Source organism: Nuphar pumila, chromosome 3 (assembly GCF_984573655.1).
Source record: "Nuphar pumila chromosome 3, dmNupPumi1.hap1.1, whole genome shotgun sequence".
Classification (NCBI taxonomy): domain Eukaryota; kingdom Viridiplantae; phylum Streptophyta; class Magnoliopsida; order Nymphaeales; family Nymphaeaceae; genus Nuphar; species Nuphar pumila.
In genome coordinates this window covers 18,030,766-18,047,678 of record NC_143251.1, presented here as the reverse complement: position 1 = coordinate 18,047,678, position 16,913 = coordinate 18,030,766, and the positions used below count along the sequence as shown (strand labels likewise).

At 38.4% G+C, this 16,913-nt stretch overlaps 1 protein-coding gene across 2 annotated transcripts in view; it reads left to right on the top strand.

Moving 5' to 3' along the window:
* Positions 1-16,913, top strand: part of LOC149842166 (uncharacterized) — a 65,384-nt gene that overhangs the window by 23,594 nt on the left and 24,877 nt on the right. For both annotated transcript variants that reach the window (XM_089998964.1, XM_089998963.1), the window contains exon 6: positions 13,362-13,526. In XM_089998964.1, the coding sequence (XP_089855090.1) occupies positions 13,362-13,526 (165 nt within the window). The remainder of the gene's footprint in view (positions 1-13,361; positions 13,527-16,913) is intronic.

Sequence of the window (16,913 nt, the reverse complement as noted above, 5' to 3'; positions counted from 1 at the left end):
TGGATTTTTGAGAATTTACTAATTGATTTTGATAGAAGATTTTCAGTCTTCACCCTCACGACGACTTGGACAACTGTCGGGGTCTCAGGATTTATCCCTTAACCTGAAGGGGGAGTTCAGGTTTATCCCTTAACCTGAAGGGGAAGTTCAGGTTTATCCCTTAACCTAAAAGGGAAACTCAGGTTTATCCCTTAACCTGAAGGGGAAGTGAATTTGATGCAAATGAATGTAAATGGATGCAAATGAATGCATGTAAATGTAAATGAATGCAAATGTATGCAAAATGATGTAAATGAATGCACATGTATGCAAAATGAGAGATTTGTTTGATCCTGCCTGCATACATAATGTTTTGAAGACAAATTTTAAAATAATGCCCCAGTGTAACTGGGAAAGAAGGATTTGACCATTATTGAGGAAAATATATTGAGGAATTACAAAGGATGGAATAGAGGATTTAAGTATAGAAAATTTTCAAATGTTGAGCATTGATGGGGTCTGATAATTCCACACCATCGGCATTGATGAACATATATGAATTGTGAGGTAATGCTTCCTCGACAATATAGGGCCCTTCCCAATTCGATGACCATTTGCCACCCGGGCGGTGCTTGAGATAGGTCGTTGATCTGATCACTAGATCATTGACTCAGAATTTCCTTTGAATGACAAATTTTGCATATTGCCTGGCTATCCTCTGACGATATGATTGAGCATGCTCTACTGCTCTGAGTCTTCTTTTATTGAGCAAATCAAGTTGTACCAGTCGCTGCTGCTAATACTGATCAAGCGATAACTTCAGCAGTGATGCGAACTTCAAGGCATGTTTATGAACATGTAGAGGCAGTACTACTTCAGTTCCGTAGACAAGTTCTGACGAAGTAGCATTAGTTGGAGTACAAATGGTGATTCTGTATGCCCATAATGCATCATGGATCTTCTCATGCCAATTATGGCCTGTTTCCAAGGTTCGCTCCAAGATTCGAATCAGAATCTTATTGGTGGCCTCTGCCTGACCATTCCTTTGAGGATAATACGGAGCGGAGAAACGATGCTGAATTCTGAACTTTAAGTCAAATGTCCTCATTCTCTTATTCTTGAAATGACTCTCATTGTCTGACACGATATCGTGCGGTATGCCGAAACAACAATATTCTTGTGGATGAATAAGACCATGTGTCGACCTTCTATTATACGCAAAGTGATAGCTTCGACCCATTTAGTGAAATATTCTGTTGCGGCAAGAAAATATTTGTAGCTGTTTGAAGCATGAGTGATGGGGCCCACAACATCAAAGGCCCACATAGAAAATAGCCATGGAGAGATGGCGATTCGCAAATATGTTGCTGGCGCATGAATAGAAGGTGCATGTATCTGGCATAGAGCACACTTCTTCACAAACTGGTAGCAATCTTGCTGCATAGTCTTCCAATAAGATCATGCCCGGATGATTTGCTTGATAAGAGTTTGGTAGCCGATGAGTCTACTGCAAATGCCTTCGTGTACCTCCTGGACAACTTCTTTGGCTTCATCTTCGTCTAGGCATCTGAAATATTTAGAACTGAATCCATGATGATAGAGGACGTCGGCAATAATAAAATATCGGGCAGACACATGCCAAATCGCTCGTTACTCTTACCAGTGATATTCTAAGAGAAGGAGACAGATGTCTTCTTTTTTATGGGAGCCTTTCTGAAACAGTCCTTAGCTTGCTCAGACATCATCCTAATCATCATTTTCTTGAACATCTGATATGTAGTAGAATCAATGCCATCCCTATCATTCAAACTCTGTCTTCTGGCAGATCTTGGAGAATCCATTTCTTCTTGCCTGCTTCTAAAATCACTGATGCCCTGATACAGTGGTGTCTTCTTGCTTGATCTGATCTGAACCACTTGGGAATACTGATGCTCTTTGTAGAATGGATGATTAAATTTCGATGATGAAGATTCAAGATAGAAATGAATATAGTAAAAATATTTGATGAGAATTTGATAGATAATTGAAAGAACATCCCATTACTAGGGATTGGGTCGCCGCTGGAGTCACGACAATTATGTTGTCATTCTTTACAAGGAGAACGAACAACTGCAAATATGCCTTGTCACCTAGGCGAGGTTATCAAACCATGATAGAATGAAAATTGAAGGATTTTTTTTTCTTTATTGAAGGAAAAATATGATTGCATCAATAGTGGACTTGAGAAAGAGGGAGTATATAGACAGTCTGTCACCACTCTTAACGATCAATAGAGACACGAGGACCAAGGAAGAGAGTGAGAATAATGAAAGAATCCCAGCCATATATGGCAGAATGGTATGTTTCAGACCATTGTGCTGATGTAAGGTCAAACTTTGGCATAACCCCTGATAGTAGCCGAGCTTCTACGCGCTTTTGTCTCTGAGAGAATTGTCTGATGCATCACTCTGGATAGTAGTAGGTACAGGAAAATGGGCCAAGTAGCTTGAATCTCTTGCCATATGTATAGGTGTATCTGGGAGGTGATAATTCTCGATCAAAATAGTCTCACACCACTTCTTCTTCCTGCAGATAGTCGATCAGGAATCGGTACCGCGCAACTGGAAGGAGCTCCTTGCCGTTGTATCTGAATGAACTAGCTCTGGTCGGTACATGCTGAAGGAACCAAGACTGAAAAGCATAGGTACATCCCTCGACTAGGATGGACTCTCCAAGTGTGAAGCGGGTCAGTCCTCTGTATAGAAAAGCAAGCGCGGCCATGGCTATCGAGAGACGGCTGGTCTGTCGACTTCCCCATCTTCTCAAAAGTTGAACTATTCTGACATCCACATAATTTTGTCCATTCGGAAAGAAAGTAAGTCCCACAGTACACAAAACCATCGCATGTTGAATTCTCTCTCGAGCTGTCCTGGACAACGAGCTGACTTCTGCGAATTCTCCATACTGTCGGTAGATCTCGATCAGACTCACGTACTCATTCCCATTTTCTTCAATCAGCGGCCAAGACTTGCGCCCTGTCATGCGAGCTACGACATCTTTGGGGTCCAGACCCTTGACATTGATCAGAAACTGCTGCTCTAACGGATCTCCAGGTTGACCGGCTGGCTCAGGCAGTCCCATAATCTCTGAAAATTCATTCATCAGTAGTGTCATCTCGCCTCACGGGAACCAGAATGTGCAAGTGCGCGGATTCCACCGCTCTGCCAGTGCATGAATCAGATTGCCGTTGACTGTCAACTTTCCCACTGCAGATGCCAATTCCAACCCACAATCGCTCAAGTGGTCCGGAAACATACGAGAGAAATTTTTGAACCAGACATAGTACCACCGGGGGAAGAAGGGTCCGGTGCTAAGAGATCGATGCTCAGGAAGACTTTGTCGCACCTCGTAGGAGATGTGACCCTCAGAAAAAACAGAATCGAGCTGACTAGATGCCATTGGACTTAGGGACAAGAAGACTGGAATTAGACTTTGGAAAAATACAAGAATTTTGAAAATTGCAGGCAGGATAAAATGAAAGCTGGAAATTCGAAGTCCAGAGGAACGAAAGAATGGAAAATCTCCTGGAGTTTTGAAGAAAAGGTGGATAATTTAGAAAAATCATCCAGGGTTTTTGAGAAAAAGGAGATATTTCACAAAAGATGGAAAATGAGGTATTTTGGAAAATTGTTCGGTATTTTGGAAAAATTGAAAAAAAAATATGAAAAAAATAAGGCGAAAGTAACTATCATACATTCAATTACAAACAATTATGCACATACAGCATTCCCTAAGAAGCTGACTCTAAATGCATCAATTTTGAAAGAGCTTTAGGACCCTAATCCTGACTCTAGGCTCAGATCAACTGTGTCCAATCATGCTATGCCGATATACTCGAACCGAGGTTCGATGTACGTGGCATAAAAATTCATCTCCGGTACTAGGCTTGTGTTTTCCCAACATCCTTGAGCGCCTGCCGATATACGTTGGACTATGGCCCTTGGTACGTGGCAGGGGGGCGTTAGCCCAAATAAGTGGCCCAGTTGTGAGGCTCTGTCCCGAACTATGGTTCTAGAAGAGAGCCCAGCAACGTGAAGACCGGGTAGACATAGGTGGGGTGGTTTTTGAAATATGATCACATGCAGGCAAACAGAGGGCTCTAAGTCCTAAAGAGATAGAATTTTGAAAACTTTTGAAGAAGCAAACATTGTTTTCATACAAGTCCTAGATTGAGGAGTGTTGTATTTCAGACCTAAGTCTATGTGAGCATGCATAATTCTCCTCAATATGGTCCTACCAAACCATGCCTAGTCTATATGCAATCCATGTCAGCTGGGTTCAAGTCTAGGCTCCTAGGTTCACATGATATCAGAAATTAAAAGCTGACATTCCATAGAGCCTAATTTTGATAATTGAGCTAAGTTAAAGCAAATAATTGATCAGGCGAAGACAGGTCCCATCACGGTCGCCAAACCTGTTATCATCGCAAAATTTTTCCCCTCCCTTGCGAGAGAGAAAAGAATTTCGCGAGTCAAACTCGACCAAAGTTTTGAAAATTTACTCGCCTCCGTTTTGAAAATTTGCGGGAAAATTCCATGGAATGGGATCCGCCTGTCGGTACGAGGTTCAACCGTTCCTGACGCCTTTACCAGGGGTAATTGAACCAAGGATCAATTACGTGCTTTAACTTGACTCAAATATCTAAATTATGCTCTATTTTTCCTAGAATGCACAGAGAATCAGGCTTGTGCTATGGAATTTTGAAAATAATGCAAGTTTGAGAAAATATGATGTTTGCTTTGGAAAATTGAAATGCATTTAGAAAAGGACTGGAAAATGCTTGAAAATGGAATTCCTGGGAAAATCATTGAATTTTATTGGAAATCAGAAATTTGCATTGGAAAGTGATTTCTCAGGAAAATTTGAACTTTAGAAAATCGATTTTGAAATTTGGAATTGCTTTTCTGAGAAAATAGATTTGAGAATTCTGAGAAAATCAAGAAATTTATTGGAAAATGACTTTTGAAATGGAAAATGAATTCTCAAGAAAACTGGAAAATATGAGAAAATAAATTTCTAAAAACTTGGGATTTTGAAATTTGAGAATTTGAAAACATAGGAAAATCTTGATTTGAACTTGGGAAATGCTTTGAAATGTCATTTGAAAACTTAGGATTTTGAGAAAATCAGATCCTGAGAAAGACTTGGAAATTCTTGAGAAAATTGAATTTTCTGAAATTGAAATTGGAAAATGAGTTTGAAATAATGCAATTTGAATGATATGAATGAATGAATATGAATTTGAAAAGGGAATTTCATTGAGGAATTGGGAAATCCTTTTAAAACTTTGAAAAATGCAGTGCATTTTGAAGTTAGCCTAAGTGTGTAGGCTGAATGTGGCTAATACGAAGATCATAAATCTTGGTTTTCTTCGTATTCTGACTATGGCCATAAATACGAATCCCACCGAGTTTATAAACTCCATAAAAGCTTGTGCACGTGCCATTCGTGTAAACCATAGTGAATTTGAAACAAATATGCATGAATCATACATCACATATTAAAATTTGCATAAATTAAACTATATGCAATGCAGCCCTATTCTAAGCAGAAATGTAACTCTTATTCCAAATTATTACATTTGATGTTACATTGAATTGAAATAAAATAAGAAAATAAAATCTTCTTCTTGAATATTCCTGCAAAACTAGAAAACAAGGTTAGCACAAAAATGTAGGTTTTTCTGAATTTATCCGAAAATATGGGAAATTATCGGATATTATTCAGATATAAACCCAAAATCATACCCCCTTTGATATAAACATGATGAATAATGAATAAATTTCGAAAATAAACTTGAAAATTCGAAATTGGGGTCAAAATGACCAAAATACCCCTGATGACCTTGAAATCAGGGTTTTCTGAAAGAATTTTTGTAAATTTTGGAAATTTGAAAATAAAATGAAATAAATCAAACATAATATGATGAAATATGATGATATGCATGAAATTTTGGGAGAATTAGAAATTGAAATTTCGAAATTTAGGTCAAAATGACCAAAATAGCCCCAATAACAAGACTATGGCCTTGAAACCAGGGTTTTCTGAAATAAATTTTGCAAAATTGAAAAATATGAAATGCAAAGGAGATTAAAATTAACCCTAATATGATTCTACATGCTTATGTACATGATAAAAACCCTAAAATGGCGAAAATATCATAAAATATCGAATTTAACCTGATTTTCGCTTGATTTTCGCTTCTGAATTTAAAGATAAACTAACACATGGAGCAAATGAACTTGGAATTAAACCAAATTTGGCATGGACACCTAAAATAACCCTAGAAACATAATGGAGCTCGAAAATCTATTTTTTTTGTACTTTTAAATATGAAAATTCAAATAAAAACCCTAAATTTTATGATTTTTGCCTAAAATATTGATTCTAAAGGAGATTTAGGATATCAAACTTCCATAAAAATTTCCCAAATTTTATGGGATGACAGAGTACAGTAAGACAAGGATTTGTTCCTTTGACACTTTCTGGTTTTGACCTATGGTCGGAGCTGTACCACTCCGGCAAGTCGGATCGGAATCCGGCGACTCTAGTAAATGAAGGAAACAGATAGGTTTTGGTAGAAAATATGGGAAAAATAGCAGACCGATGGGAAAATGGCTGAAATTGTGGGAAAATGTCCCTGACAAACAGAGGAAGATTTGATATTTTGACACTGTTAGGATTCGGGTTACGGTTTGGAAAAGGCCACACTATTATCAGAGACCTAAATCTCTGGAATTTCTGGACATTGGAATCTGTTAGACAGAAAGAGAAAATCCGGGAAAAATAATGAAACAGATCCAAAACTTCCCAAATTTTGGGAAATGACAGGAAATCATGTTAGGAACAACTTTCATGTTGAAAGTTTTTGCAGACAGGCTATAGATTGAACAGACTCGATGTATTAGGATATGTCTGTACCCTGACACAGGAAAATCAAAATTTTCCCAGGGGTCTGGGAAATCCGATTTTTGACAAAGGTCAAAACTTACTGGAAAAAGCTCAAAATTTCCAGATCATTAGTAGATTCAATCTTGAATCCACTGTGATTTTTATAGAATGATTCGAATCCCACATAAGGGTGAATCCGAAGGTTTTTGTCTGCTAAAGCAGGAATTGAAATTTTTGGATGACAGAAAACCCGATTTAGAGTTTGGTTGGTTTAGAAAGGTTCCGAAACCCGAATTGAATCAAAGTTTTGACAGTACAACAAAGACATGTAAACCTAACTACTCTAAAATTTACAAAATTTTTAAATGCATAAAATCACATAAATTGCTGTATGGACTTTGTCTAAAAACTAAAATTTTACAAATTTTAAACTAAGTAAAGCATGGTTCATATATGAAACGAAATAACTAGCAAAACGAATTAATCTAAGTGCATGCAAACATAAGATGACATGAATCATAAAACTAAAACCTAAATCGAGGAGGATATGATCAATTTAATATTGGCTCTCCAAAATGAGAGATTCGATCCATTGAGTGGACGGATCTTTTCATTTTTTAGCCTACACATAAAGCACAAGTTTTGTATTTATCTATATATATATATGTATATATATATATATAGAGAGAGAGATTAAATGAGAGTTTTCAACAATATGAAACCAGCTTTGGTCTGATCTCACGTTGTGTTTAAATAAACCATGTGATAAATATCTTAAAAAAAAAAAAATGAAAGCCAAAGGGTAAAGCAACACTTTACCTTGAGAGAGGGCTGGAAGATGGGGATGGCTTGGATGTGGAGCAGCTGCTGCCAGGCGTGAGGGAGGTGTGGCTGTTGGCTGGGAGCTTGAAGGTGATGCTTCCAAGTGGAGACCGGCTGAAGCAAGGTGGAGGCTGCAGCTGTTTGTTGAAGCAGATGGTGGCTTGAACCGGCTAGGCGTGGAGGAGGAGCCATGGCTGGTGTCTTATGTGGTGGCTGCAGTGGCTGTCACGAAGAAAGAAGTTGCTGGTGACTGTTGGCTGGATGGAGATGCAGCAAGAAGAGCTGCAACAATGGAGGCTTCAAAGGGGTAGACGCTACTCCAAAGCCTGCTGGAACCGTAGGTTGAAGGTGGTTGATGGTGTTGAAGAGCTGGAGATGTTGCTGCCTTGGCTGGAGAGAGAAGCTCCTTGGTGGTGCTGTGAGATTTGAAGATGTTGGACTTCAAAGAGATGCAAGAGGGAGCGGCTGAAGAAAGCTTGAAAATGCAGCCATGGAGGCTGCAACTCAAAAGAGAGAGAGAGAGAGAGAGAGAGAGAGAGAGAGAGATGGGGAGGCCGCCGTAGTTCTTTTTTTTTGTTTTTTCTCTTTTGTTTTTGATAACTTAGGTTTTAATAATCTAAACCCTAAGTTTCTAATAATATTAGATGGCTTTGATGAATGACTCTACGTCAATGGCTGCAGCCCTTTTGCTTTGGAAGAAATGGAAAGGGAGTAAGGAAGAAAGGGGAAAGAAGGAAGGGAAGGAAAAGGAAAGAAGAGGGGAAGAAGGAAAAGGAAAGAAAAAGAAGAGGGGGCTGGAAGAACCATACGTGAGTGGAGAGAGAGGAAAGAAAGGAGGAAATAAAGAAAGAAAGAAAGAAAGAAAAGAAAAAGGAAGAAGAAAGAAAGAAAAGAAAGAAAGAAGGAAAGAAAGGAAGGAGGAAAGGGAAAGGAGAGGAGGCTGGAGGTTTGGGTGACCACCTTGTGGGTCCCACCTCACAAAATAAAATAAAATAATAATAAAAATACACAAAAAAATAAAAAGAAAATTGAAAAGAAACACAATTATTTTTTTTTTTTTAATAAAAGAGAATTGTAAATGAATGGGCCATCTCAGAGCGGGTCCAAATTTTGATTCTAAAATTCATTTTGACGATTAGAGGGGTAAAATAGTCTTTTCAGAAAGTTTCTAGACGAAACGAGCTATTTTTGGCAGTTTTTGAAACGAGCTCGGATTTTGAAGTTTAATAGCTCGTTGCGAAGCAAATTCAGTGTAGAATTCAAAAATTTGAGTTTGAAATAAATCCTGATTATTTCTCGTGAGAAAATATTTCCAAATTTAGACTCCCGAGGGTAAAAATGTTAATTTTGGAAACCCGGGGTTTGAAATTGATTTCTGAAAGCTTTTAAAACTCGATCTGGATTGAAATTTATAAAACTGGAGTTCTGGACTTCGAAAATGAAATGAAATGTGATGAAATGTTATGAAATGCTGAGAAATTATATGAAATGATGAGAAATGACATGAAATGTTATGCGAAATGCTAACCTTGAATAAAGAATTTTGGATGTCACACCCCGATTGACACTTGTACCAGTTTAAAAAGCATTAAAATTGATAAAATTTGCAAAATAGCTCAAGAAATGGTTTTCGGGACTCTACTGGGTCAGAGTGACACTGAAAATTGAAGTTCGAGCTGGATTGAACTGAGATGAGCTAGATTGAGCTGAGTTTTAGAGTTTCAGAACTCAAATGAACTGACTAGGCACTGACTCAACTGACCTTTTCGACTGAATTTTCAAGAAAAGCTGCCATTTTTAGAGAAATGGTACGGAATGATCACTGGAGTGAAGTGAATTATGAACTTGAGCTGAAACAAAGGTCATTAATACTGAGGTGAACTAAAATCGAGGCTCAAACACTAGCTCAACTGACTAAACTTGGCTCAATTTCAGCTAGAAGAGCTAAAATGGACCAAAATGGGCTCCTAGACACTTGGAAATGGTTTTGTACTGAAACTGGAGTGTTTGAACTTCTGGTGAGCTCAAGTTAGACTCTGGGAAACATGACTGACTGAGAATGACTGACTTGGAGACAATTGGCTTGGATTCGAGTGAGAAATGAGCTCATTTTTGAAGAAATGATCCCATTTTGGCAGGAATGGTCAGAAATGAAAATGGTCTGTTCATTGTGAGCTCAGATGAGCTTGAGATGACTGATATTTTAACTGTCCTGAACTGACCAATGAGCTTGGTTGACTCCGACTGACTGGGGTCTGGGATGACCTAGGGGTAAAATGGTAATTTTCCTAATGAAAATGGGTAAAATGGTGATTTTCTGAAACTGACTCGGGGTTTGACTCCTACATTGACCTAACAGGGTTGGCACTGCCTGAGGAGGATTGTTTGAGAATGGATGTGGAAAATTTGGGGTGTTTACAAAATGGTAACCTTTTCATTTTGCCAAGAATGCAGTCTTTACAAGAAAAATTTTCAGAATTACAAAATTTTTCCAAACTTGGAAAATATTGAATTTTAGACATATGAGGATGGCCAAGCCTTTTGTGCCATAAATCCAATTCTAATTTCTGAATATTATAACAAAATGCATTCTTGGGTAATTCCAAAAAGTCCATGTAATAAAGTCCTCCTTCTCTATGGCCTTCCCCAATCAGCTTCCTTGACTGGCGATCCTGTACCCAGCAACCATGAGAAGAGAAGGAGATATTACATCCATAATCAGATATTTGCGAGACAGATAAGAGATTCAAATTAAGTTTAGGGATATATCTAACTTCTGGGATAAAAAATCTTTTGGATTTTTGAAGATTTTCAAAACATCCTATTCCTTTTACTTCGAGAGATGTGCCATCGGCTGTAAAAACCTTTGACACACTTGAGTCATTTTTAAGACATTCGGATAGACTATTAACATTTGGGGTCATATGAAAAGAAGCACCAGAATCTAAAAGCCAAGGAAAGTTACCTGGACCGGAGAAAGATGCAACTGCCGCTCCAGTTGAGGCTTCGGTTGAGGAGGATACCCCTTTGAGAAGAGGTTGAAGGATTTCCATCAGTTGAGCCATAGACACAGGTGCATCTTGATCTTTTGACTCAGATTCAACAGATGCAACTCTTTTTTCTTCTCTTCTTTTTAACTTTGGACATTGAGGCCTATAGTGCCCCGGTTCATGACAATAATGACAAATAACTTTTTTTTTTATCAAAGTCGCCGTTTTGCCTTCCAAAATGAGGCGGCTTGTAAGTACGAGTATGATTCCCCGGTCTAGATACAGCTAAAACGGAGTCATCATCAACTTTTGGAGTACTTTTTCTAAGTCTATTTTCCTCCATAGTGAGCTCTTCTATAGTATCAACAATAGAAGGAATTTTTCCACGATGTAAAAGGGCCGATTTGGTGGATTCAAACTCCGGCCTTAGACCATTCACAAATTGATAGAAATGTTCCATATCGAGTTGCTTTTGACGAAGCTCGATGTCTTCGGCACAATGCCATTTGGGCTCAAGAAGAGCCAACTCTTCCCAAAGTTCGGACAACTCATTATAATATTCTCGAATAGTTTTATCTTTTTGAGTCATTGTCCGAACTTTATCTTGTAAATTGCATACATGTGCAATATCTTTAAGGGAATACATGTTTTTGAGGTATTCCCAAGCCTTATCGGCATGCTCAAACTTAGCTAGACTAGAGCATTTTTTAATGTCTATGCTATTGATGAGCCATGACATAATTTTTGCATGTCCTATCCTCCATTCTTTCCATTTCTTTTCATAAGTGGCTAACGCCTTACTCTTCTCTTCTTCCGTTAGAGGAACCTCTTTATCACCCTCTTTCTTGGTAAGAGATAGTTTAGGTTCCAAATCGGAACCATCCACTATACCCCATAAACCTTTTCCCCAAATGTGGTGCTTCATAATCGAAGCCCACATTACATAGTTAGTATCATTTAGCTTCATAGGAATGATGGTGATCTTATCATTGTCATCCATCTTTTACAAGGGTAAGAGAGGAATAAATAGGAGGAGAGAGAGAGAGAGAAAAATAAAAAGAAAAGAAAAAGAGTAGACAAAGGAATAAGAGAGGATACAAAACCAAATTTTTTTTTGTAGCACAAGTTCGCCTTTCTTCAAACAAATCTTCTTGAGCCAAGAACAAGGTGATGAAACACCTTTTGTAAATGTGGCACGGAAATCGAGGCGGAAGCACTTCAAGATCTAAGGATTTCGTAGCTTTGATACCATGTAATGAAATGGTGGTCTTCAACAAATGCACAAATAACTCACAAACAAGTGTCTATTGGAGACACTACAAGCATGACCCTTGAAAGGGTATAAAGGGAAGAACACTTGAAAAATAAATAATACTTTATTCATGAACAAAATGCTTAAGAAGCATGGTTATTTACATTGAAGGGGTTCACCCCTATAAATACAAAACAATGGGAGAGAGAGGAGAGCTCATTTTGAGCTCTCCAAAAAGAGACGTTGGATTCCAACGTCTCTTAATATAGCTGTTGGACTACAGTCCAACAACATTTATTATTATAGCTGTTGGACTATAGTCCAACAGCATTTATTATAGCTGTTGGACTATAGTCCAACAACATTTATTATAGCTGTTGGACTACATTCCAACAGCTACTTGCACAGTCAAGTTCCAACAGGAACTTGACTGGATCAAAATATCTAGTTTCTATTGAACTAGATGCTAAAAAAGAAAATAGAAAAAATAGAAAAAGAAAATAATAAAAGAAAATATAATAATATTAAATAATATATATATATATATATTGCAGTTTACATTTTAACAAATTCAACCATATGGTGCCTTTGTTGACAGAAACTGATTGGCCTGATCTGGAATTTCAGGTCAGTTTTACAATCTGTGAAAGAGATTGATACTTTCTTTTTCTGAAAGTAAATAAACAAGATGGATTTTCATACGTGATGGAGGACATTAGAACTGATCCCAAATCTGATTGTGATAAGATGTAAAACAAAAATAAAGGATCAAAAGAAGGAAATAAAATAAATAAAGGAAAAAAATGGAGAATTGAAGAGAAAAGAAGAAAAAAAAAGGAATAGGAGAAAATAAAAGAAGAAGATAGAGGAGGTATGGTGATATTAGGAGCTTTAAGCTTGACTAGTGACTTGCCTCTAGCCTTATCTTCGATACCATATCAAATCCTTGTGTCAAGATTCATGCCCTGCATTAGAAGGGAGAAAGAAGAGAGACAAGGAAATTATCTACTCTGGGAATGATGGCATGCCATGTATATTAGAGCAAGAAATGTGAATTCACGATAATACCTATGTATGTTTATTGCATGCCATTTTAACTTGCCGCTGTATACTTAAATGTCCTGTACTTAATAGGTGTCAATTTTTCTGCATTATATCTCTAATATTTGTTATGGAAATACAAACAGATTTCAGTGATAAATTTGCTAGAGTTTTATTAAATTGAATTCCTTTAACCTTTTGAGATTATACAAGATAATCATTGCAACTGTTTCTTGCATAAAGTGTCATTGGCGCAGCTTGTATATGCACAACATCCCTTCCAGTTCTTCAGTCATCACTTGCATGTTCTATTAGACTGCCTCATATTTTGTACTTGTCTGCTGCAGCTCTCATTTGGGAAATTCCAGTCTGATGAGCAAGCATGGATTGGCACAATTAAATCTGCACATTTTAGAGGAACTGTTAGAATTAGTTCAATGGACTGGCTCGGTCAATCACAGTATCTGAAACAAGCTGTTTACTGGTCATCTCTTTCATCTGCAATATCAGAGGTAATTACCATTCTTTTATTTTAAGGATTTTCTTTCTTACATTACCTTGGAGAAGCAGCGATCTTCTCTTTGCCTAGGATAATGTGTGTGTGTGTGTAGAGAGAGAGAGAGAGAGAGAGAGAGAGAGAGAGAGAGAGAGAGAGAGAGAGAGAGAGAGAGAGACTGCAACTGGTGTGTAAGGTTAATGTCTTGGCGAGATAACATTTCTCCTTTTTAACTTTCAGTGAAACATGAATACTGATGATAATACAGATTCATACAAGATCTTTGCATAGGAAGCATCCTAACATTAAAGGCATTCTTTATCAAAAGGATTAGTAGAATTAAATGTTTTATGATCCGTCATGAATGTATTATGACTCCTTGATATTCATCTTTTCCCATGTTTGCATGTAGAAGCTTAATCTATAATCTATAGGCTGAATTTCTCTGGGTGATTGTTTCTAAAACATAAGTTTCAGATGTCAAAAGAAGATTGAGCACCTGAAGAAAAACATGTTAAATTGTACATATATAGGTATATGGCTGTATACATATACATATAAATATGTATATGTATATATATATATTTTTTTTCTTTTCTTGTACTTGTAATAGGTAATACCCATTAGGGGCACATTGTGTAATAGGCTGTGCTCATTGGGGGCACTTTAGTACTTTTCTATTTTTTTCTTATTTTTGTCTTTTATTTTTCAGCTAAGGACATAATAGTCCTTAGCATGTAGAGCCATTGGGATCACCCCAACGTCTATATTTATAGTCGTTGGGGTGGTTCTCAATGGCTCTTGATGCCACTCTTCTCTATATAAATGGGAGTAATCCCCTTCTTGAATTATGCTTTCTCAAGCATTATTTGGCAATAATATTCTTTAATTTTTACTTATGATTCAAGCCCATAAGTGGCCCATTTGTATATGCTTTTGTATTGACCGATAAGTGGTCATTTGTGCTCTTGTGTTCTCGTAAGCCTATAAGAGGCATCTACTTGTGTTTTTGTATTTCATTACATGGTATCAGAGCCTTGGTTCTCTCCTATTAAAATTTGTATTTGAAGACGGATGAGCGCCGGTTCGTTGCTTCAGTAAGTGTGCTATCTACTTTATTCAATCTTTTCTTCCTCTCCCTCCTTTCTCTCTATCTTTTTCTTTACTTTCATAGCCGACAAGGAAGTTATAACTGTTATTCTCATCAAATTTGATGGGACCAACTACAACATGTAGGCCACCGTGGTAAAAAAATTTGTAGTAAGGAGCTATGGCACTTGGTTGATGGTTCTACTCCGAAACCTCAACCTGTTCTTACTAAAGTTGTTGGGAGATGATGGTATGACTAAAGAGGAGACTCTTAAAGGAAAAGAGAGAGATAAGGCTCTCTTAGAATACAAGAATGCCTATAAAGCATGGGAAGTAGGTCATGCTAAAGTTCTCTCTTTTCATGGCGAGCATGTGTGAGAAACCATGTGAGAACATTTTAGAGTTTGAGAGAGTGGATGAAGCTTAGACTTTTATCAAGCATACCTACACTAAAAAAGATGCAACTCATAAATGGAAAATACAAAATAAAATTTATAAATGTACGAAATGTGACAAAAGTGTGTGATAATATTACGGAGCTTTAAAAAGGCTTTGGGATCAAATCAAGTTAGAGCCTATTTGGGACACACCCAATGATATGCTCCTCTAAGAAAAAAAAACAAATCTTAGAAGATTTTTTTTTCAATTTATGCGAGGCCTTAGACCCAATTTTGAACATGCAAGGGTCACTATCACTCATCGTGAGAAAGATGAGTCTCCACCTCTTCATGAAGTTTTGGTCGAAGTATGTATGAAAGAAACTAGGTTAAAGACCATGACGGAACCCAAGTAGCTTAAAGATAATGTGTTGGCAGTTCAAAGACCCATTAGTCTTAGCACATAATGACGAAGGAAGGAAGAAGATTATTTGTCATAATTGTGGAAAATTGGGCCACATTAAGCCTTATTGCCTCGGATTTAAAGGAAAAAATGAGTGAAGAGCACTGGGCATAGATGCATCATATGAGGATAAGAATGTGACCAATGGAGATTCCAAATCTGTTGGAACCATTCCGTTATTGTAATACTCGTGCTTTTTTTTTTTTTAAATAAGGATTTGGATGTAGGTTGGATCTAGATCCAACCCATATCTGGGTCACAGACCCCCCCCCGCCTCCTCGTGGGCTACTTAAACCTCCAGGGGGAGGTTCTTTTTTCGAAACGAGAAAACCCCCCTCCCCTCTCTCTCGACTTTGCTCGAACCCTGACCCTCTCACCTCTACCCCCCCTCCCCCCCCCCCCTCATCTTCTCCCTCTCGTCGGCGCACGGAGGCCCTGCTTCCCCCCTCAGGTACACTGCCTCTCTCTCTTACCTCTCTCAGTTGCCAGTAGGAGGGTGCTGCTCTCTCTCTCTCTTCCCTCTCCTTCTCGATAGTGCCGCCACCTTGCCAGAAGCAGTGGCACCACTTGGGTGTCGCTGCTCCCCTTTTTGAGGTGGCGGCACCACTTGGGTGCCGCCTTTTCGCCCTTCACCGTCCCTGTTGGCCTAAAGAAAGGGTGTCGAGCACCCTCCCCTTTTCTTTTCTCTTAGCGTTAAAGATTGACCAGAGCCACCTGCAATGGTGGCTCTGGCTCCGCCTGCTAGGACAGAGGGTGCCCAACACCCTCTTCTCTTTTTTCAGCAGCAACCATAGGCTGCTGCTACTTTACAGGGACAGTCGATAGGGGGTGTCGAGTCCCCTGTAGCTCCCTTGTAGCCCCCTGTCAGCCCCCTCCCTTTGCCGAAGGACCGAGCAAGGCTTGGTCTTGTCGCAAAGTTGGGACTAGGTCGGGCTCGGCCTGACCACCGAGCCCACCCCCTCTCATTGGTCACTTAGCCAGTTGGGCTAAGCTCAGCTAGAACCAAGCTCATCTCAGTCTTCGCTTTTAGATCAAGCTGGCTCAGTTAGCAAACTGAACTTGGCTCAGTCGAGCTTTACCCCCTCCGCCTCTTGTACTGAGCCCGAATTGGTCCGGTCAACTCAAACTGAGTTTGGGTTTGACCCCTGTAATGCAATCATCATCACTATAAGGCTTTAATACCAGCCTTTATGCAACGCAACATAATATTTTTAGTGCTCCATGCCGGCATAATGGACACAACACACTTACCAAGGCATGAGCCCTTAAAAACTTGCTATCGAAATCGTCAGCGAGTCTGACCATCTCCAAGGTAGGGAAAAGTTGCATACAAAGACAAATGACAAAATACTTCTAACTTATACGTGTATATACACACACACACACACACACACACACATATATATATATATATATATATATATATATATATATATATATATATATATATATATATATATATATATATATATAT